The 22,566-nt window shown below is 44.5% G+C and overlaps 1 protein-coding gene across 1 annotated transcript; it reads left to right on the forward strand.

Moving 5' to 3' along the window:
- Positions 1-6,402: 6,402 nt before the first annotated feature.
- Positions 6,403-22,246, forward strand: gpc1a (glypican 1a; the record flags this gene model as incomplete). The annotated part of the gene is made up of 9 exons (XM_080860703.1): positions 6,403-6,559; positions 12,605-12,763; positions 13,142-13,545; positions 14,007-14,172; positions 17,825-17,952; positions 18,495-18,626; positions 18,757-18,881; positions 19,046-19,224; positions 22,050-22,246. The coding sequence occupies 9 exons, from the start codon at positions 6,403-6,405 to the stop codon at positions 22,244-22,246; spliced, it is 1,647 nt and encodes a 548-aa protein (XP_080716829.1).
- Between the last annotated feature and the right edge of the window lie 320 nt (positions 22,247-22,566).

A 22,566-nucleotide genomic window follows, 5' to 3' on the forward strand; every position in this document is an offset into this window, starting at 1 on the left:
CCTGGTAATCAATCAACAGTTGCATAAGCCGGGATTTACATTCTTCACTCGCCTGACACGAGTCAACATCTATATCACCCAAGCCCAACTCTGACAAACTTCTGGTTGGCCGAGCAGTTGAACTTGCACTGTCCAGTTGTTGTTTCTCTTTGTCAGGCAATTGTGTCTCTCTTGCCACATGCAGACCCTGGAAAACCTCTAGATCCTCAATCGCTAAGCATGGAGACACATCAGCCAGTTTACTGTTTCTTTTCAGTGTGATAGATCGATCAGAGGGGTTTACAACTGTCATTGGCACCCACCTATCACCCCAGAGAGGTGTAACAAGACGGCCCACAAGAATGTCTTGCGGCATAGCTTTGGAGTTGGTAGGCTCAATAACCACAGTGCTTCCAGGTGACATAGGCACATTAGCAGGGAGTCTTCCCCAGACCAGCTGTTCATGCCTAGGCAGGAGAGTCACTGCCTGGGTGAGCTTGACAGTGCCTATTTTGTCAGGAACGGCACCTCCTCTCCAACGGTCGACATTAGTGAACATAGACAAGAAATGCTCAATCCCTAAGTCAGACTGATGTTCACGTCTGGAGGCAAGGTCCCAGTAGCTGTTGTCACCCTTCAGGTCATGAAGCAAGTGTTTGATGGCATTTGAGCCCAAGATTAGGTCATCAAGTTGGCCAGGCACCACCAAGGTAGGCACAACAAAGCACACCCCATAAATCTGCATCTCTAGATCATAAAAACCTTCTGGGCGAGTCTGCTGACCACCACAGCCAACCAAGATGATGTTTTCTGCAGAATGCTGCTTCTCAGGCAAAACACCAGCAGAACTGAGTTTCTCTACAGCACACTCACTAATACTACATGCCATAGAACCAGAGTCCAGCATGCCTCTAAGCTGCACACTGTGGCTAACAAGGACGGACGTATAAAACAACTCGCAGAAAGTTTGGATCTTCTGAGTAGCCTGCATTATTACTCTGGACCCACTGGGTGCCTTGGCACAGCTATCTTCATAAAGGTGAGTTAGGCTATGGCTTCCTGAGAGGGAATTATCTAAATCACCCATACTACCCCTCTTCAAGTATGGGTCTACAAGTTTAACTGCTGATTCTGAGCACCAACACCAGCGCCAGCGGAAGGCCCATTACGATGCCGATTGGTCTGCTGAGGACATTCTCTTTTCCAGTGTCCAGTAGCCAAACACTTCAAACATCTGTTCTCCCGCCTGCAGTGGGACAGCGTTGAGTGGTCACTAGCACTGCAAACTCTGCACGCCACCTGAGACTGAGGCACCGCAGGATGCTGACTGAAGCGCTGCTGGGTTCTGGCATCAGCTGTCACTTGTGCATTTTGCATAACTAGCCGGTCCAACAAACTCACTAAGCTCCTCATACAGTAATTGTCACGGCCAGTGACCGTCGGTAAAGCCTGTTGTGGCATGGGCGATGCAACAGCGTCTGAGACAGATGAACCGTCAACGGTTGGTACCTGACTCTGTGAATTGACTTTATGCACTGTGGCAGTACTCCAAAGAGGCTTGGCAACTGCAGCTCGGGTCTTCTTGTCCTGAATGCGTTCGTCAAGCCTCTCCTGGATCTCGCAGGCAGACCACTTATCCGCAGACTTTAACTTGAACACACCTGCAAGAGTCTGGTCTGGGCAGTGCTTGACAAACATCATACTGACCTCGTGCCCTGTGTCATCAATTCTACGGCCCTGTCTCTTCAAACATTCATCCGCCACATCCACTGACTTATTTAGCCGTATCCAGTAATCCATGGCATCTTCATCTGGCTTCGGCAGGGTGTTATAAAAGTCAGCTAAGGGCATATTCGAGTAAGACTGTTCACTGAAATGCTGTTTCAGAATGTTGAAAATCATATGAGGATTTGCAGTGTGATCAATATATCTGTCATTATGTAGTTTGATTCTCACCAGGTCACCTGCTTTGCCCAAGAGCTTTGCCATGATCTCTCCTGAGTGTTCATGAACTGGGATGTTGCGCTTCCTCAGGTATGAAGTCATCAGATTTTCCCACTCAAGAACGGTGAATTTATCTGAGCCGTCACCCCTGAATATGGGAGGCTCCCTAGCGTCTTTCTGTACTATGACACTGACATTGGGTAGTGTAGTATCAGAGGGCTGTGAAAGGGTATTGTGTGTACTCCTATCAGATTGCAGCCTAGCTGTTATGGATTCACCTAGCTTTTCAGCTAATTGTGTGAGTAGTGAACTTATATCTGGATTCTGCTCAGCTTGGCTAGGTAAAGCACGATCCACATAACGAGTAGAGGTAAGCTGTGGAGTTCCTAAAACTGTGACTCTAGGCCCTGGTGTCCTTGTCTCCACAAGTGGGATTGAAACCCCCCTTCCCATACCTAACAAGTACTCAGAAAAGGTACACTCAGCATCATCACCCCCACTACCAAGTGAATATGTCCTACCTTCTGCCATAATCCAGTTATATATAATCACAGAGCAAAATTCAAATAATAATGAAAAAAGATCACAACAAAATCAGAATGACATTAAATGACAGAGTTCAATAACATCAATCAATAAGCAACAGTTTACTAATAAAGGCTTTAAGTTGACTTCAAAACACTGTTGGCTACTTAAACCTTTTTTTTTTAGTCCATGAAACTGCAGAAAAAGGAGGAACAAAATCCAAAAAATACCGCTTGCGTCGTGTAGGCTACCAGTCACAGGCCAAATAAATACCTGGATACCAGCATAGGATGGGCGAATTCAGTTCTCCCCGGTGAGCGAGCTGACGTCGATCTCTGACCAATCCTTAAAATGTCACGGCACCATTGTAACGGGCGCAGCTCTGCCCCGCACTTCTCTGACTACCCTGCGTTGTGTTGTGGACAGTGAGACGCTGGACACAGGCACTCGGGACCACTGACTGGTTTATTCTCTGATGTCAAAAGAAACAGGAGAGAGCTGAGCACACACATACGGTCATCCTCAATGCCTCTCTCAGTCGAGTTAAACGGCAACTCATACTAAATGAATAAACAAGTAACAGATAATCAGGGAGTACAGTACACCTTATAAACACATACCTGATGTCAAGAGAAACAGGAGAGAGCTGAGCACACACATACGGTCATCCTCAATGCCTAACACAAAAGAAATCCACTGAATCATGCAATATTCAAGAGGATGAAATGGCGGCAACTCACAACAAAGAAAGTTTACCAAACTCTCCCCTAAAGTGTCTCAATGTTACTCCCTGACTGAAAACTACGGACAGAAATCTTCTCAGATATCCCTCTACACTTTAGAAAGGAATTATTCTGTCTTTAAGTCCCTAATAATGTAAATAAATCATATTTTCATTTTAACAGTCTAAAAACGTACCTCTCTCAGTCGAGTTAAACGGCAACTGACGAGAGGGTAGAAATCAAACATGAAAAACCTTGATGACTTTTCATAATAAAAGTCCAGAAATAAAAATACATGAATAAATGATTATGCATACACATTCTGCTTAAAGGTTTTGGTGAGATTTCAACATCAAATAAAATGTAATATTAACCTGGTTACATACAGTAACGAAGTGTTTGTACTTCGTTACTTGACACCTCTGTTCTAGAGACCACAGTCAGACCACAATTCCTGATGCCACCCCAGTGTGCGCTGTGCTCTGAACAGGACAGTAGGGGAGCTAGAGAGCGTTGTGGCCTCACCTCAGTGACCCACCAGCAGCTTTCCAAGCAGTCTGGACACAACCAAAAAATCCCACATAGAGCGTTTACGCTCTCAAATATTTTGGAACGCAGTTCCGATGTTAAACGCTTGGTGTCCAAACTACATTATGGCTTCTTTAATGTGTTTTCCCTGCTCATCACAGGCTCATGCAAAGGCAGATTGGCGTCTCATAAACATGTACGATTTGTATTCTTGTGTGAGAGTAGCTTAAGAGCCGAGGAGATGATCAGTGTACTACTTCAGGAGGTCCTCGAATCCCAGTGTGTTTGATTTTTTTTTATGGTTGTTTCAATGTAATGGTCAATTTAATCCAACCTGCGGATTCGGTGAACGGTTTACCGGCTGCACGCTCTCACCTGCAGGTGGAGCCGGTGTTGTACCCGATTCAGCACCCCCGTCAGAATATGCACCCCCTTGACGCACCACTCGCAGTTCGCCTAAACAAACGCAGGGAAAAATACTATACTACGATTTCATTATTTGTGAAAGAGATGGAAGAGAAGAACACAAGTGATTACAGTCTTTAGAACTGTTCTAAAGAGTACAAACAACCGATGTTTTTCTATGCACCCCCTTGACGCACCACTCGCTTGATCGGAAAGGAAAGCAGTTCGCCTAAATAAACGCATGGAAAAATACTATACTACGATTTCATTATTTGTGAAAGAGATGGAAGAGAAGAACACAAATGATTACAGTCTTTAGAACTGTTCTAAAGAGTACAAACAACCGATGTTTTTCTTCCAAAAGCCTCGGATAATAGCGAACGCAAAAGAACACCTTTTTGTTCTGTGGAAATATATAGCCTACCCCCATCCATGACTACAAAATGAATTAATGTAATTTTGAATGAGCAAGTTGAATGAATTTGACACGGTGTTTCACAAGACTAAATAACGAAATGCAGTTTAGTATCTCTGAAAAGCATTTTTGATGATCTGATCAACAGAATTCTTTTAAAAGGGGGGGGGGGGGGGGGTGCATATCACGACAGGCCAATTTCATACCATGCAGAATAAGCACCCCCTGTTCAATTCTGCTAGGAAGGTGTCACATGCATGAAACTCACTGTGCTTACTCATACTAGTCCCAAAAATGAAAATAGGCCTGTCGTGATATGCACCCCCCCCTTTAAAAGAATTCTGTTGACTCCAACATCAAATGCTTTTCAGAGTACAGACATAGGACTAGTATGAGTAAGCAGAGTGAGTTTCATGCATGTGACACTTTCCTAGTAGAATTGAACAGGGGGTGCTTATTCTGACTGGTGTGAAAATAGGCCTGTCGTGATATGCACCCCCCCTTTAAAAGAATTCTGTTGACCCCAACATCAAATGCTTTTCAGAGTACAGACATAGGACTAGTAAGAGTAAGCAGAGTGAGTTTCATGCATGTGACACCTTCCTAGTAGAATTGAACAGGGGGTGCTTATTCTGCATGGTATGAAATTGGCCTGACGTGATATGCACCCCCCCCCCCCCCCCCCCCCCCCCCTTTAAAAGAATTCTGTTGATCCGATCATCAAAAGCTTTTCAGAGTACAGACTTGGGACTAGTATGAGTAAGCAGAGTACCATACTGTATCTTATACTATCCCATTATGTATACCACTGCCATTCATATGCACATATTCTGCACTTTCTGCTTATTTGCACTTCCTGTTAGATACTAAACTGCATTTCGTTATTTAGTCTTGTGAAACACCGTGTCAAATACATTCAACTTGCTAATTTAAAATTACATTAATTCATTTTGTAGTCATGGCTGGGGTAGGCTATATATTTCCACAGAACAAAAAGGTGTTCTTTTGCGTTCGCTATTATCCGAGGTTTTTGGAAGAAAAACATCGGTTGTTTGTACTCTTTAGAACAGTTCTAAAGACTGTAATCACTTGTGTTCTTCTCTTCCATCTCTTTCACAAATAATGAAATCGTAGTATAGTATTTTTCCATGCGTTTATTTAGGCGAACTGCTTTCCTTTCCGATCAAGCGAGTGGTGCATCAAGGGGTGCATAGAAAAACATCGGTTGTTTGTACTCTTTAGAACAGTTCTAAAGACTGTAATCACTTGTGTTCTTCTCTTCCATCTCTTTCACAAATAATGAAATCGTAGTATAGTATTTTCCCCTGCGTTTGATTAGGCAAGCGAGTGGTGCGTCAAGGGGGTGCATATTCTGACGGGGGTGCTGAATCGGGTACAACACCGGCACTCAGAGGGGAAACACGAACACGCGCGCGTCAGGAGTGACAAGGAGCACCCAGGCATCTTTCTCGTGTGCGATCCTGAACATCTCGGTGTATTTGTATATCTTGAAATATTAATGTCAATTTTAGACTTAGACTATGGACATTGTAATTAAATAATGTAGGCCAATGGTATGGATATGCGCGTCATTGCTTTTAACGGACACGAAACACAGTGATCTAGCCCATTCTCTCTTCATTGATAGATTCAAGGTTTTTTTTTCTCAGCGAGAGGACCTGTGCTGCCGGGAGTGATATGCTCTTTTCTATCCGCACCTGACACTACAGTTGTAATTCTGGATACATTGTAGCTACTGTTATATCAGTAGACATACCGAATAGGCTAGTAAGGTCAACGGATTACTGGTTGGATTCAAATCTACGATTAATATCAGCTGCATTCCCTGCTGGTGAACTCGCACCACGCCGTGTGTCAGACACAATGGATATTAAGGCGACAGTTCTGCTCCTCTCCCTCGCGGTCGCGGTTCTGTCGGCGGACAGCGTGGGCAGCAAGGCGCGGAGCTGTGCGGATGTTCGGCAGTTCTACAGCGGCAAGGGATTTACATTACATGGAGTTCCTCAAACCGAGATATCTGGTGAGATCTGAGGATGGAGTCCGATTAATGGGGTGCAAATCACATTTGTTCTCATTGTAAGCTCTCACGCCCTCTCCGTCTAAGTGGCAGAAATTGCAGAATTCACCTGCTGCCGGATATCTTGAGATCAAATCGTTTTTTGGCGTATTGTGTTCATTTTTTAAAATGTCTTTAGGATTGTTCCCTCGCAATACAAATGCGAAGAGTGGAGCTTTTAAAACATTCTTTTCTGAATTCAATGTCATTATACGATATTTCGTAGTCCAGTTTCTTTGAAATGATCCTGCTGTGTGTTCGCGTTAACAAACATCCTGAAATCAGCATTAAAGCAGTCCTCATGTCTGCAGAAAAATTAAGTTTACTGTTGCAGAAACAAGCATTTCATTCTGAACAATCAATGTGTATGTTGGCAATGTAATGTGGTCCAGTACAACTATAACTGATTGCTCTCAAGTCTATCCAAATGCTTATTGTCTCAATTCATGAACACAGCATCTGTTAGGAGTGTCTGGTCTGGAATCCATGTTTTCTAGAGTGCTTCATGTCCCAGTAGGATTTTCCCTGCATGCCAGACAGACCTCAGCCACTGTACACTCAAACCCAGTGGCCGTGTGCTTGTGTTGTTCAGAGTGGCTACTGTATCCACTGTACACTCAAACCCAGAGTGGCCACTGTACACTCAAACCCAGTGGCCGTGTGCTTTGTGAAATTCAGAGTGTACACTGTATTGTAGGGTTCGTATCTATAACGGTTAGTATAGTATAACAGTGTATCCACTGACCCTTTGCAGTGAGCCTTAAACCTGTGGATGCTTACATCTGGGGCCAGCATTTCTTGAAAGGATGCTAGTGTGTAGTGCTTACATGACTCCAGAGGATGCTAGTGTGTAGTGCTTTCATGACTCCAAAGGATGCTAGTGTGTAGTGCTCCCAGGACGCCAAAGGATGCTAGTGTGTAGTGCTCCCATGAGGAGCCTCAGTCTATCTGAGACTATCATGTCTATAGAATGATGACATCTGGCACTAGCATGTCTAAAGATGCTGGTATCTACTGGGACTGTGTGCACACGGCATGTTACCCTTTCATGGAGTGTGTTTGAAAAGAGAGCGAAAGTGTGAGTGTGAGGGTGTGTGTGTGTGTGTGTGTCTGTCTGTGTGTGTGTGTGTGTGTGAATAATTGCACTAGCTGTGAAGTACAGCCCTTTCAAGGTCACCTCCATCTGCCTTAGTAACATTGGTAGGTCTGAGATTCAGCTGCAGGAGACATATGCATTTGTGTGTGTGTATGTGTGAGTTTGACAGTGCATGTAGCACATGTTTGTGTGTATGTGTGTGCTTGTAGGATGTGTGTGCTCATGCGTGTGGATTGGGCGGTCTGAGATGCAGTTCCAGGAGGTGTGTGTATAATGTGTGTAGAAAAGGTTTTATTATGGCAACTTATCCAAATTGCAGGTGTGTCTCTCTCTTTTTATATATACATACAGAAGGGATCTTACTAAAGAACATGTATATGCCCTTGGATGTAACAAATATATATATATTATAGGGAAGGTGTGTTGGTGTGTGTGTGCAGCGTGCAGGGAAAGTGTGAATTGCGTGCAGGGAAGGTGTGTGTGTGTGTGTGTGTGTGTGTGTGTGTGTGTGTGCAGGTACAGATAGGTGTCTCTCTGTGTAGTAACCTCAGCCTTAGTGAATTTGTGCTGTGTGAGACCTGTAACTGGAGCTCCATTGTCTGAGAGTATGGCAGATAGTATTGTCCTGGGGAGATGTGTGTGTGCGCTTTTATGTGCGCAGATGTGTGGATGTGTGTGTGTGTGTGTGTGTGTGTGTGTGTGTGTGTGTGTGTGTGTGTGTGTGTGTGTGTGTGTGTGTGTGTGGCTGTGTGCACAGCTGTGAATAGGAGGCTAAAGCCAGTCACCTGTAAAGGCTGTGGCATCTCATTATTCTGGTGCAGGTAGTAAGGCCTGAGGGTTATGGTTAGTTAGTGTTAACTGAGAGTATCTGGTGTGGGTGTGTGTAGGGTTTATATGTCTATCTGTGAGTGTATCTGTAGGGTTTAAATGTCTATATGTGAGTGTATCTCCACACACACACACACACACACACACACACACACACCAGTTCTTTCTTGCGCTCCATCTTAGTCATGGTTTTCATTGTTGAGCAAAAGTGTGTGTGTGAAAGAGAGAGAGAGGGAGTGATGTGTGTGTGTGTGTGTGTGTGTGTGTGTGTGTGTGTGTGAGAGAGAGAGAGAGAGAGAGAGAGAGAGAAAGTGAGGTGTGTGTGTGTGTGTGTGTGTGTGTGTGTGTGTGTGTGTGTGTGTGAGAGAGAAGTGTTTAAGGGGGAGGAGAAGGTTTGTTGTTAGGCGTATTTGTGTGTGTGTGTGTGTGTGTGTGTGTGTGTGTGTGTGTGTGTGTGTGTGCGTTCGTGTCAGGACTGTGGTAGTCTAGTTTGTTCTGAAAGCAGATAATTGGTTTCAGACTCCAAAAGGTTAATCATCTTAGAGAGGTCAGAAGCAGGCACAGTGAAAGTTGGTGACTTAGCTTAGCGTTGTCATTACCTGTCAGAACCTGCAATAGCAACAGACAGGATTCCCTTAGCTGGGGTTGAGCATTAGCCTTTAGCAGCAGTCACAGTGACAGACAGAATGACCTTAGGGAGAGGCTAAGCTTTTAGTAGCCGCCTCAAGAATTTACAGAGTTCTTTTAGCTGAGGGTAAGTAGGTGCCTTTGAAACAGCTGAGGAGGCAAAGAAGAGTGAAGGACGAGAAGAAGAAGAAGAGCGAAGGCAGAGGAGGAGAAGAAGAGCAAAGGCCGAGGAGGAGAGGAAGAACGAAGGCAGAGGAGGAGAAAAAGACGTAGGCCAAATCAAGGCCATCCAAAGTCCATCTCAAAGAGCTGCGACTGGCAGTCAGAGATCAGGCTCATAAGCTCATCTCCCACAGAGATGATCAAGTTACCCTCCGCGTGCGAGATCTCCTGCACTCAGGTGGATAAAGGCTCACGTGTTGACATGCTGCAAACTCGCCAGCTGCGCACCTGTTGGGAATGCTTAAGCTGTTTCTAGATCAGTCGCTGTTGGGAATGCTAAGACTGCAGTTGGAACAGTTGCTCTGTTGGGAATGCTTAGACAGTGCCTGCATTGCGTGTGCCTGGCTGCTATGTTGTGGAACTGCACCGTCTCGGTTGTATGGGTTTATTCACACAGCCGATGTTTGACTGCTAGCCCTATCTCTCTCCATTGAGTTTGCCTTTGATAATGACTGTCAACACAAAATCAGTTTAGTATCATCCATCATTGATAAGTTGTCTGAAAAGTGAAGATCAGAGAGTTGTAACCAGAAATCAGTCACATTACCCATGATCTATTAGCCTTGTTCAGAGAGAGGGCGAGAGAGGGCGAGAGAGGGCGCAACGGAATCCTACTACCTTCTTGATGTAATGTAATTATAGCCTTCATTGGGTTACTATATAGTACACATGTAGCCTCTACTTTCCCTTTAATAACATGCAATTGCTTAAATGGTTAAAAAGTATACTTTTTTTGTCGTGTCTGGGACATATAGCTCAGACATTGAAACTGCAGTGAAAGGTGACAGTTCATGTAATGTTGCTGGTACGATGTCAATATGACTATTAAGATATCTTTTTTAAAGGCCTATTTCTAACCTGTTGGGCATGAAAAATGAAAAATAAGCAGGTAACTCAACAGCCGTGCAACACACAACGCAGGCTGTTAGAGCAACATTATGTAGCAACTTTATCCTCAAATAACAGCTTCAAAATCATTTTGGTGGTACACAGACTTGTAATATGGAGAATGGCGTCTGTGCCACTGACAAAGACATGCCTGGTATTGCACTATGTCACTATGGAAAGGGCGCGGCACTTCTTGTGAGCACCACCTCACAAAACAACAATTAGAACCTTGTCTTGCTAGGGCAGTATTCATTGTACAGGGGGGAAGGAAAAAAACATTGGGTCACTGGGTGTGTTTGTAAGTTGTGGTGTGTGTGCGTGTATGGGCTCTGCAGGGTCTGTGTGTGCATGAGCTCTGTAGGGGGTGTGGTGTGTGTAAGGGCTCTGGGGTGTGTGTGTTTGTGTGTATGTGTATGGGCTCTGTGCAGTGGTGGGTAGTAACGCGTTACAAGGAACGCAAATGAGTAAAAAAGTAAATTTTTCGGGTAACGAGTACTTTTTGTGTTCCGTTATAAAGTCTGCACTTTTACTCTTACTCGAGTAAATATTTGAACTAGAATTCTACTCTTTACTCCGTTACATTTCCATTGTGCTTTCATTAAAATGAGTATTGTGATAAAAGTACACACAGTATAAAACTCTATACTGCTAAGACATTTCCATTTAACGTTAGGCTACATTGGCTGCAGTAGTCACGTTAGAATGTTAGCGGCTAGCGTAACGATCAATACCGCTGGTATGGTTAATAAAAACCAGCGTGTGTGTGTACATCTCTGGAGTTGATCTGATATCACTCGAGTAACTTTTCCAATTGGAATATTTACTTTTACTCAAGTCGATTTTGAAGGAGGTAATTGTACTTTTACTTGAGTACCAATTTTCAGTACTCTACCCACCACTGGCTCTGTGGGGTGAGTGTGTGTATGAGCTGTGTGGGGTGTGTGTGCGTGTGGGTTCTGTAGGGGGTGTGTGGTGTGTGTGTGTGGTCTCTGTGGGGGGTGTGGTTTATTTACTGTGGGATTAGGATGTTTTTAAAACACCACTAATCTGTGTGTAATCCCAAGAGCGTTACTATCTTTTAGAGTCCTCACCCCAAACACAAACATGCTCAGGCTATGTACACACTTATACATTTTAATTTTAAAATGAAAGATACCATTCTGACCTCGTATCAGAAATAATCTCTGTCCATACTACCACACCTGAAAATGGAAAAAACCTGGAAAAGGGTCACAAGTGGATGGATGAGACCAGGCCAGGGAGCAAATGTTGGGTTTAGGGTTAGGGACCTTAGTTTAGGGTTAGGGGCTCAAACTCCTAGTAGTATGAAGGCCAGGCCTACATGTTGCGAAAGTGATGCTTCTTAAAGCTAAAACGTATTTGTGAGGATGCAGCCTCTGTGCGTGCGCGTGCGCGAGTGTGAGAGAGAGAGAGAGTAGAGATTTAGCAAGCTAAGTGGCAGTACTACATCTGAATCATTTAGGCCAGAAAGCCTCCGTGCACACCCCCCCCCCACCCCAAAAATCGAGGTCAGCTGTCATTGTGATTTGATTTTCAGAGGGGGTGGTGTGCTCAGGGTGGGAGGGGGGTATTATGTGTGTGTGTGTGTGTGTGTGTGGGGGGGGGGGGTATTGTGTTAATAATACAGCACTCACAAGTCATGATTTACAAACCATGCCGCCCAGCTGTGTGTGTGTGTATCTGTGTCTATGTGCCTGTGTGTGTTTGTGTGTATCTGTGTTTGTCTGCCTGTGTGTGTGTGTGTATCTGCGCCTGTGTGCGTATATCTCTGTGTGTGTGTCTGTGCGTGTGTCTGTGCGTGTATCTGTGTGTGTGTGTGCGTGTATCTGTGTGTGCGTGTATCTGTGTGTGTGTGTATCTGTGTTTGTGTGCGTGTATTTCTGTGTGTGTGTGTGTGTGTGTGAGTGTATCTGTGTGTGTGTGTGTGTGTGTGTGTGTGTGTGTGTGTGTGTGTGTGTGTGTGTGTGTGTGTGTGTGTGTGTGTGTGTGTGTGTTTGTGCAATAAGTAAGGATGCCTCTGTCCATTTCCCATCACTAACCCTGCAGCCAATCCAGCCTCTTAGAAAAACCTCCCAGCATTCTGGGTCACGGTCCCCTAATGTACACCGACAGCAGGAGCCTATAGACACACCACTTAAAGCTCTAAAAACACACGCACACACTTTACCACAGAGTTAAGATTACATTAGGTATTGATTTTGATGAATATATCAGTAGTATATATTTTTGGTAAAATATTTTTTGGTAATTTTGTAATAAGACTAAAATCTGAATTCCATTAAGATGAGTTCATTTCTGTGTGTGTGTGTGTGTGTGTGTGTTTGTAGGGGAGCACCTCCGTGTGTGTCCTCAGGGCTACACATGCTGCACCAGTGCCATGGAGGAGACACTGCTGGGTCTGAGCCGCAGAGAGCTGGAGGGGCTTATCAGAGAAGCAGGGAGATCCATCCAGGCTACACTCAACGCACAGTACCGCAGCTTTGACAGTGAGACACACACACACATACACACAACGCACACACACACACACACACACACACACACACACACACACACACTCACTCACTCACCAGAGAAGCAGGGAGATCCATCCAGGCTACACTCAATGCCCAGTACAGCAGCTTTGACAGTGAGTCATATACACACACACAACACACACACACACACACACACACACACACACACACACACAAACACACACACGCTCCCCAGATAAGCAGGGAGATCCAGCCAGGCTACACTCAACACACAGTACCAAGGCTTTGACAGTGAGACACACACACACACACCCTCACAGTCACATATGCACACACACACACACACACAGCAGTTCATCGTCTCATGATAGGCTATGTACGTTTCAGCGTACTTCCTGGAGTTGCTGGATGGTTCAGAGCGGTGGTTGGAGGCAGAGTTTCCTGAGGCTCTGGGTGGGCTCTATGAGCGGAACGCTGGCCTGTTCCGTGAGCTGTATGCAGACTTGCGGCGGTTCTACCGTGGTTCCTCTCTGAGCCTTGAAGAGGCGCTGGATGATCTCTGGACTCGGCTGCTGGAGCGCCGGATCAAGGCCACTCCCAACATCACCATGGCAACCACCTCAGTAAGCGATGACTTCTTGGAGTGCGGTGTGAAGCAGGGGGAGCTGATGAAGCTGTTTGGAGAAGCTCCCAGGGACCTGAAGGCGCAGCTGGTCCGGACCTTCATCACCGCTCGAGCTTTCACACAGGCCCTGACCAGCGCAGGAGAGGTCGTCCGCAAGGTCTCACAGGTGACACTCATCCAAGGGTCTTCCTTGGTTATGCAAGTATATTTATTGTGGGGCTGATCTTTGTGTGTGTATAGTGGGGTATGCATTTATATGTGTGAGTGTATGTGTATTAATTCTTTGTGTTGATATGTGTCTGTGTATTTCTGTGTATATGTGTGTGTGTGTGTATTTCTGTATATGTGTGTGTGTGTTTATTTATGCGTCCGTGCACATCATGTGTGTGTGTGTGTGTGTGTGTGTGTGTGTGTGTGTGTGTGTGTGTGTGTGTGTGTGTGTGTGTGTGTGTGTGTGTGTGTGTGTGTGTGTGTGTGTGTGTGTGTGTGTGTGTGTGTGTGTGTGTGTGTGTGTGTGTTAGACACGCAACATGGCGTCAGGTGCTGTGGGTGATAACACAGGGAAGTGAAATAATCGTGCCATCATGTCTTTTTGTGTGTTTGTGTGTGGGTGTGTGTGTGCTGTAGGTTCCCCTTAGCTCTGAGTGTAATCGAGCCCTCATGAAGCTGGTGTATTGCGGGCAGTGCCGTGGGTTGGGAGATCTGAAGCCGTGTACAGACTACTGCAGCAATGTCATAAAGGGCTGCCTCGCCAACCAGGCTGACCTGCAGCCAGAGTGGGAGATCCTTATTGGTGAGCTACGCACACACACACACAGACAGACACAAACACACATACACAAACATTTGCGCACAGTCTAAGTGAGGAACAAACCGTTAACCATTTAGACCGAATATATAGTAAATATTATAGTCTGTGGTTTCAAAGCAGTCCTGGAGAGTGGCAATGGACTCCCCCCTCAATTGTTGAACAATATTAGAAGTTTTTTGTAGGCTGGGAGAAGAATGGAGGTGCAGATCCGCCTTACCAAAGGCAGGACAGGAAAGGGGTTTATAACTTAGTTGAGAATAACAGTGATCAAGAGTCTGATCACCCCGGGTAATAACGTAAATGTGCAGCTGAAATTTGAGCAAAACCTTCCTGACATCTCCAACAACAATAGAAGCCTACAAACAAAAAATAAAAACAATCCATATAATAAATAACAAAACAATACGAGTTGAATGCGGCGGATCCATTGTCAGTGCAACCTTCCTACGACGTAGCGGATGTAGCCAAAGTCATGGGTGTTTTATAGAAGGAACACAAGAAACGTATTGTTCAAAAGGTTGCCTATACCAGCTACGCCCAGCTGTGCACCCCGTTGGGCAGGCCACTCACGGGGAGTCCTGGGGACCATGGAGAGGTCACCCTATCAGTTGATCCCAGAGTTATGTTGGTGCTCGTGTACAATGGAAAAACACTAGACAGTTGGCTACCCCAAGTTCAATTTCATGGTCCACCTCATCACTCCTATATAAGCTTAAAGGGATAGTTCATTATGGCATTCCCCATCACCAGTGTCATGAAATCACGCTGACTTACCGACCGCAGCGTCCTTTGAGCAGAGTTCTCGTCCAGTTTTGGTCAAACCGAAAGTAGTCCGGCAGGTTTGCTAGACCCAGCAAAATAAAACGTTTCTCTTCCCAAAACATGCCGGACTACTTTCGGTTTGACCAAAACTGGACGAGAACTCTGCTCAAAGGACGCTGCGGTTGGTAAGTCATCGTGATTGCATGACACTGGTGATGGGGGATGCCATATAGATTCATGTCAAAAATCCCGAACTATCCCTTTAATCGAAATGAGCCCTAGTGACTAGTGACTGTTTGTGGCAGATATAGTGACACACACACACTCTGAATTTTATCTCTGCATTTTACCCATCCAGGGTAGTGATACACACAGTGATACACACAGTGAGGCACACTAACCCGGAGCAGTGAGCTGCTTTTGAGCGCCCGGGAGCAGTGATTGGGGTTAGGTGCCTTGCTCAAGGGCACCTCAGCCGTGGATGTGGGCATGGGAGAGCAGCGCTCTACCACTTCCCCCGCCCACATTTTTCCTACTGGTCGGGGATCGGACCGGCCACCCTCCGGTTACCAGCCCGAAACCCTAACCAGTAGGCCAAAGCTTGACCCACCTCTGGCCAGTTGATGGGCAAGTAAAGTTGGAGGAGTCATCATCAAGGAGTTCTTTGGACAATTCAATCAGAGCCATTCACTTTAGTCCTTGCCGTGTGTCTTTGAGAATGTGAGTGTTTGTATATGTGAGATTTAGCGATTTAGTTTGTTCCATATCAGTGTAGATAATGTCTGTTAGTCATTTAGTGTAGTAATCATTCAATTCAATTCAATTCAATTTTATTTGTATAGCGCCATAACAATACAATTGCCTCTAGGCGCTTAACAGAGCCCAGAGCCTAGACCCCCTTAGTGCATGCACAATGGCAACAGGGGCAAGAACAAACTCTCTGTTAGGCAGGAAAAAACCTTAAGCAGAACCACGGCACATAAGGGGGGACCCATCTGCTTGAGGTCGGCGGGGTGGAGATAGGAAGGTGGGAAGGGGGGAAGGGGGAGGGTTGTGTGGCAGAAGGGGAAAGGAAGCAACAGGGGTTGTACACAGCCAACATTTGGTCGCGGGACATAGTATGTATACAGACATCCGGTGGTATATACATGATACAGGCAAGACCAGTTTACTGTACTAATAGGGTTACTGTTACAGGGGTAGGGGACGTAGGGACAGAGAAACATTTCAGTGGTGGCAATAATGTATATTGTATATAAATGCTAGCATTGGGTATGGGGTAGAGTTAGTGTACGGCAATGCAGTGGCGGTGGGTGCAATTGGCCGAGGGTTTCTCCAGGTAGACCAGGTGGAGAGACTACAGCAGCGTCCCATGGGGAGATAGTCTTGATTAGTAGGGAAAGAAAAGGAAGAAAGTGAGTGGGTAGAGTTCAGCTGTCCATGCGCGTAGATGAGGAGTGGTGGGGGTGAGGAGCAATATTTCCATTTCCATCAGCGATTGGAACATGCTATAAGGGTGAGAGAACATTTATGTTAGTAGACATCAATTTCAGAAACGGATAGGGAGAAACATTTGGGTAGTAGATTTAACAGTAGGCAATATGGCTATTTTATCAGTGTTATTATAGTACATAATCAATATGATATGGAAGGAGAGAGAGCGAGAGAGCGAGAGAGAGAGAGAGAGAGAGAGAGAGAGAGAGAGAGAGAGAGAGAGAGAGAGAGAGAGAGAGAGAGAGAGAGAGAGAGAGAGAGAGAGAGAGAGAGAGAGAGAGAGAGAGAGAGAGAGAGAGAGAGAGAGAGAGAGAGAGAGAGAGAGAGAGAGAGAGAGAGAGAGAGAGAGAGAGAGAGAGAGAGAGAGAGAGAGAAGATATGTTTAGTAATGCTGGCAATTTGTCATTTAGTTTAGTAATGTACTTATGTCCTACACGGTACAACATACGCTGTCTGTAGCCCAGTTTTGTTGATTGCATGTATTGCATGTGTTTAGATATGTTTTAGTTTTGCTGGCATTGAGCATTTTGTTTAGTTTGGTATATGTGGAGATTTTAGTCGTAAGCTTTGTTAGGGTTGCAGGGCAGCAGTGCCCATTTGGCTGGTGACAGTCGCAACACGCGCCGTATGCTGTACCCGGGAACCGTAAAGGTCTTCCTACACGGTACAACATGCGCTGTCTGTAGCACATATTTTAATTTTTTTATTTATTGTTCATCAGGTCATTCCCTGTCTTGTTGTATTTTACTCCGTTACTGCAACTTCAAGTGAAGTGTTCACCGTTACGCGGTACAGTATTAAAGGGACAGATCCATATTCACATTCATAGTCGTAACATTCATCGTGTATATATAATATTAATTTGTGTTGTACATAATTGGTCATATTTGTATGTCTTTGTTATTTATCATTTCTGTAGAAACCACAGATCATTCGATCATTGTTATCCAATTCATGTCAATCCTTTACCCAGATTACTTTCACGGTTCAATGTCCATCCGTTCACGGATTCATGGTTGAATATAATTCCTTTACATGGAACATTACATTCAAGGTCATCAGTCATTCCTGTCCATCCTGCCATTCAAGGCTTGAGTGTGTGTGTGCAATAAATACTTAGTTTCATCCGTCATCATTGGAATTTGACATCCTTTCAGTTCTGACCGGACAATCTGTGGCGATTTGCACCTTTATTCAACTAGCATACAGATCCTTATGGTATTCATCAATCAAATGTCCGCCTATTTTATACTTATTAATTATAATTAACATTGAGAAACATTTTAGAGGATGTGTACCAGTATTCCACACGTAATATTTGAACCTACTCTCATGTCCATAAATACCCCTTGGTCTTCTCTTGTCTCTCACCTCTTAGATGCCTTGCTTCAGGTTGCTGCTAGTTTCGGGTTTCCAGGTCTGGATGCGATTCTCTTCTCGATTCCAGTGCGGATCTCCGAAGCCCTGCTCAGCCTCCAGGAGAACATGGCTACCTTCAGAAGCAAGGTGTGTGTCTCTCTCTCTCTCTCTCTCACTCACACTCACACACTCTCTCTCACACACACACACACACACACACACACACACACACACACAGGGTCTGACACCATCATAACACTCACTCATACTCTCTCACGCACACACACACCTTTTTAAACTCCTTTTTCTAATAGGCTCATTTGGTCTGGGAACAAACTCTGGAGCTCCCCCTTGTGGTACCAACCAGGTGCCAGCGCTCACAAAAATGACCAGTTTGAGCCAAAACTTATGTTGTGAAAGGTCATAGAAGGGTTCTTGAAAAGTCATGAACATTTGTTGTAAGTTAGCTAAAGTAGCATCTTCAGCTGCAGGCTAGGGAACATTATCCTACTCTCTGTTTTTCGTCATGTTAAAACACACACACACACACAGACTTATACACACTCACATGTCTGGCTGTCATGACACACAAGAGGTCTGATGTCATTCAACACACACACACACACCATGCCAACAAGCTTGGACATTCAGTTTTTCACACCATTACTTGTGTGTCTGTGTCTTTTCAGGTCTGGCAGGCATGCGGGTCCCCAACAGAAGAGCCAACTGAGAGCTCAGGCACTGAAGAGAGAAAGAGGAGGAGCATCACAGTCCTGCATTACAGATCCAGCTCTACTGTGTCTGTCCAACTGGAGGTGCAGGTGTGTGTGTTTCTAATTTCAACATGTGTGTGTGTGTTTGTGAGTGTGTTTCTAATGTGTGTGTGTGTGTGTGTGTGTTTGTGTGTGTGTGTGTGTGTGTGTGTGTGTGTGTGTGTGTGTCTGTGTGTAGGTTTCGGACGTCTCCAGTAAGCTGAAGGAGATGCAGCAGTTCTGGCTTCAGCTCCCTGTGGCCCTGTGCAAGAGCAAAGCCTCCAGCAGCAGGGACAAGTGCTGGAATGGCATGACTAAGGCCAGGTAAGGGCGGACGCAGACGCAGACAAACCACTGAAGGAGGGGCGGTGGTCTCAGGGCTGCAGCTGATTAGTGTTCTAGAAGGGGCGTGGTCTCGTGGCTGCAGCTGATTAGTGTTCTAGCTGATTGGTGCACTGCAAACACGTTATGCTGTGGGCGATCCTCAGGTACCAGCCGGATGTGATGGGAGACGGTCTGGCCAGCCAGATCAACAACCCTGAGGTGGACGTGGACATTACCAAGCCAGACATGAGTATACGCCAGCAGATCATGCAGCTGAAGATCACCAGCAGCCGCCTGCTCACCGCTCTTAGTGGACAGGATGTGGACTTCCATGTTTATGTGTGTGTGTGTGTGTGTGTGTGTGTGTGTGTGTGTGTGTGTGTGTGTGTGTGTGTGTGTGTGTGTGTGTGTGTGTGTGTGTGTGTGTGTGTGTGTGTGTGTGTGTGTGTGTGTGTGTGTGTGTGTGCTTGTGTTTATGTCTCTGTGTGTTTTAGTTTATGTGTGTGTGTGTTTTGCTGTGTGTGTGTGCTTTTGTGTATATATCTGTGTGTCTGTGTGTATATGTTTTTCTGTGTGTATATGTGTCTGTTTGTGTTTTGGCGTGTGCATGCATGCGTGTGGTGTGCGTGTGGTGTGCGTGTGGTGTGCGTGTGTTTGTGTGTGTGTGTGTGTGTGTGTGTGTGTGTGTGTGTGTGTGTGTGTGTGTGTGTGTGTGTGTGTGTGTGTGTGTGTTCTGGTGGAGGTTTTTGTGTATAGTTGTTTGTGTGCGTGCATTAGGGATGGGGGGAAAAAATCGATTCAGTTACAAATCGTGATTCTTGTGTGTGACGATTTTTTTAATCGCCACGCTGCCTCAAAAATCGATTTAAAACAAAAATAAAAAAAATACATAAAAAGTGTCTAGCCTGATTTTAATTATTGTATATAAGGCGGGAAAAAATGTTTCCGCTTATAATCCTTCATATTGCGCAATGCATTCTATTCGTGAGTTCCTTACAGCTAGAAGCTCAGCATCACACACAGTAACTAGGTAGGAATACAAAGGCTAACCTGTTGGAATGGAAACATGTCAGACGTTAGTTCCGAAATTCATGCTGCACCTCAACAGTTTAGTTCGCACTTTGGAAGAACGTTGGCCAACTCTGTAGCAGTTTGTGTTGCCGGTAGTAGAAGACGGTGGGCTGACTGAGGTGTTTCGAATTGCTTACCCCTAGAGGGGCACCATTGTGTCTCGCATACATTCCTCGTATGACGGCGAGAGAGCATGAAAAAAATACAATTAAACAACAGTGTCTAAAATACACGCTGTCTGAAGTGATTACTCGTTCATTTATAAGATGTAGTCTTGAAAAGAAAAGCAAACTTTTAATCGCGATAAATTTAGAATCATGAATTTCAAAATGTTTTAAAATCTATTGACAGCCCTGTAGAACCTGATAATGTAATAATTTCCGGATAATGTAATAACTCCCGATAATGTAATACAAATTCCTTCATAAGTCCCTAAAACATGTAATAAAACCTGATAATGTAATAATACCCCGATAATGTAATAAAGTGCTTTTCCCAATAATTTTGCAGAACCTGATAATGTAATAATAACCTGATATTGTAATAACTTTGGTTGGTGCTGTAGCATCAGGTCTCCAGTTTCAGTGGTCCAAACAGTGAAGCTGTCCAGAGACCTGCTGCTTCACTATTAGCAGATACAGTATATATTTGATATGATTGCGAATGCACAATTTTTACAATGGTGAAAGGGATATTCAGTGGTAATCAACTAATAGAGAAAAAATAAGAACATTTTGGTATGTTATAGACCGGCAGCTAATGGGCACATACTGTACCAGGCCAATCAAATTGTCTTTTGTCATTCGTCAGTCGCTTGGATTGGTTGTAGCGCCATTCCTATTGCGTCGCATTGCGTGCAGAGGCAACTTAACAGACAACCGTTAATCCCGCCCACACTGAAAATCGTGTTGTGCCAGACCCTTGTACAGCTTCTTGCTGTACAGGTTTGGCTTGCGAGGCTAAAGGCCTATACCATTGGGATCAAAATATGAGCAAAACAATAGTGGGTGGTTGTCTACGCAGCATCACTACTTGGTCTGAATAACTGGTGTCCCAACATTTCAGCACTGACCAAAGTTTTTACAATATCAGGAATGTATTACATTATCAGGTTCTGCAAAATTGAGGCTAACCTGATAATGTAATAACTTCCAATTAATGTAACATTTTATTACATTATTGGTATGGCGATTGTTACATTATTGGGAAATGCACTTTATTACATTATTGGGATATTATTACATTATCAGGTTTTATTACATCTTTTAGGGACTTTATTACATTATCAGGGTTATTACATTATCAGGAAATAATTACATTATCAGGTTCTACAAGCCCTTATTTTAAGAAAACTTGTACTGATTCTATTTAATTTACCTTTTATTTATTGTTTAAAAGTAGCCTAAGTGGCATTCATTTCTTAATCTGTCAGTTTGTGTGCAGTTTACAGGGGCTATACAATAAAGGGGCACATTTGTATTTATTTTCTCTATTGGCTGCCCTGCAGTCATTAAGTTAATGTTAAGATTTAGGAATTCAAACTTGAAATTAAACTTGGAAAGCTCAAAGTGAATTAGACTGTGTTGTAATTGAATGTATGATTCAACTGTTTTCCATGGTCCAGTTCAAAAAAAATAATAACCAAAAGAAATTGCAAGAAATCGTTATATCGAATCACTTGCGAAATCGCAATACCCACAGAATCGCAATACATATCGAATCGCCACCTAAGTATCGTGATAGTATCGTATCGGGAGGTCCCTGTTGATTCCCATCCCTAGCGTGCATGTGTGCGTGTATATATCTGGGTTTTTTTGGTTTGTGTGTGTGTGTGTGTGTGTATGTGTGTGTGTGTGTGTATATGTGTTTTTTGGTATGTGTGTGTGTTCTAGTGGAGGTTTTTGTGTATATGTGTATGTGTATGTGTGCGTGCATGTGTGCGTGTATATATCTGTTTTTTTTTGGTTTGTGTGTGTGTGTGTGTGTGTGTGTGTGTGTGTGTGTGTGTGTGTGTGTGTGTGTGTGTTTTGGTGTAAGTGTGTGTGTGTTCCTATGATAAAAAAAAAAACTAAACTGCTTCTGTTGCCTTGTTGCCAGGTGATGATATCAGCGGATCAGGAAGTGGCCTGTGCCTGGAGCAGTCTTGTATTCACTCTCGTGTTTCAATCTCTAAGGGGGAGCGGCCCAAATACTACCCCACTGAGAACAAGAGAGTGAGAGGAACAGCCAATCAGGGCCTCCCTTGTCACATCCTTCTTTTGCTCTCATTGACCAGTGTTCTCCTCAGGCGGTAAGAGGCAGGTCACTGAATACAGCAGGACTCTTTTAGTTTCCATGGCGGAGAGGTTTTTTTTACGTTTCCTTGGCAGGGAGGTTTTTTTTAAGTTTCCATGCGAGAAGAAGAAGGTGGGGTGAGGTCTGGGTTATGGCATTGCCAAAACTGAGACTCCAAGAATGAGGGAGTCTGACGGAGAGTGACATCTCATACAGTGTCTGAGAGCGTGATGGGAGTGACATCTCTAACAGTGATGAAGTGACATCTCTAACAGTGATGGAGTGACATCTCTAACAGTGATGGAGTGACATCTCTAACAGTGATGAAGTGACATCTCTA

Source organism: Sprattus sprattus, assembly GCF_963457725.1.
Source record: "Sprattus sprattus genome assembly, chromosome: 2".
NCBI lineage: Eukaryota > Metazoa > Chordata > Actinopteri > Clupeiformes > Clupeidae > Sprattus > Sprattus sprattus.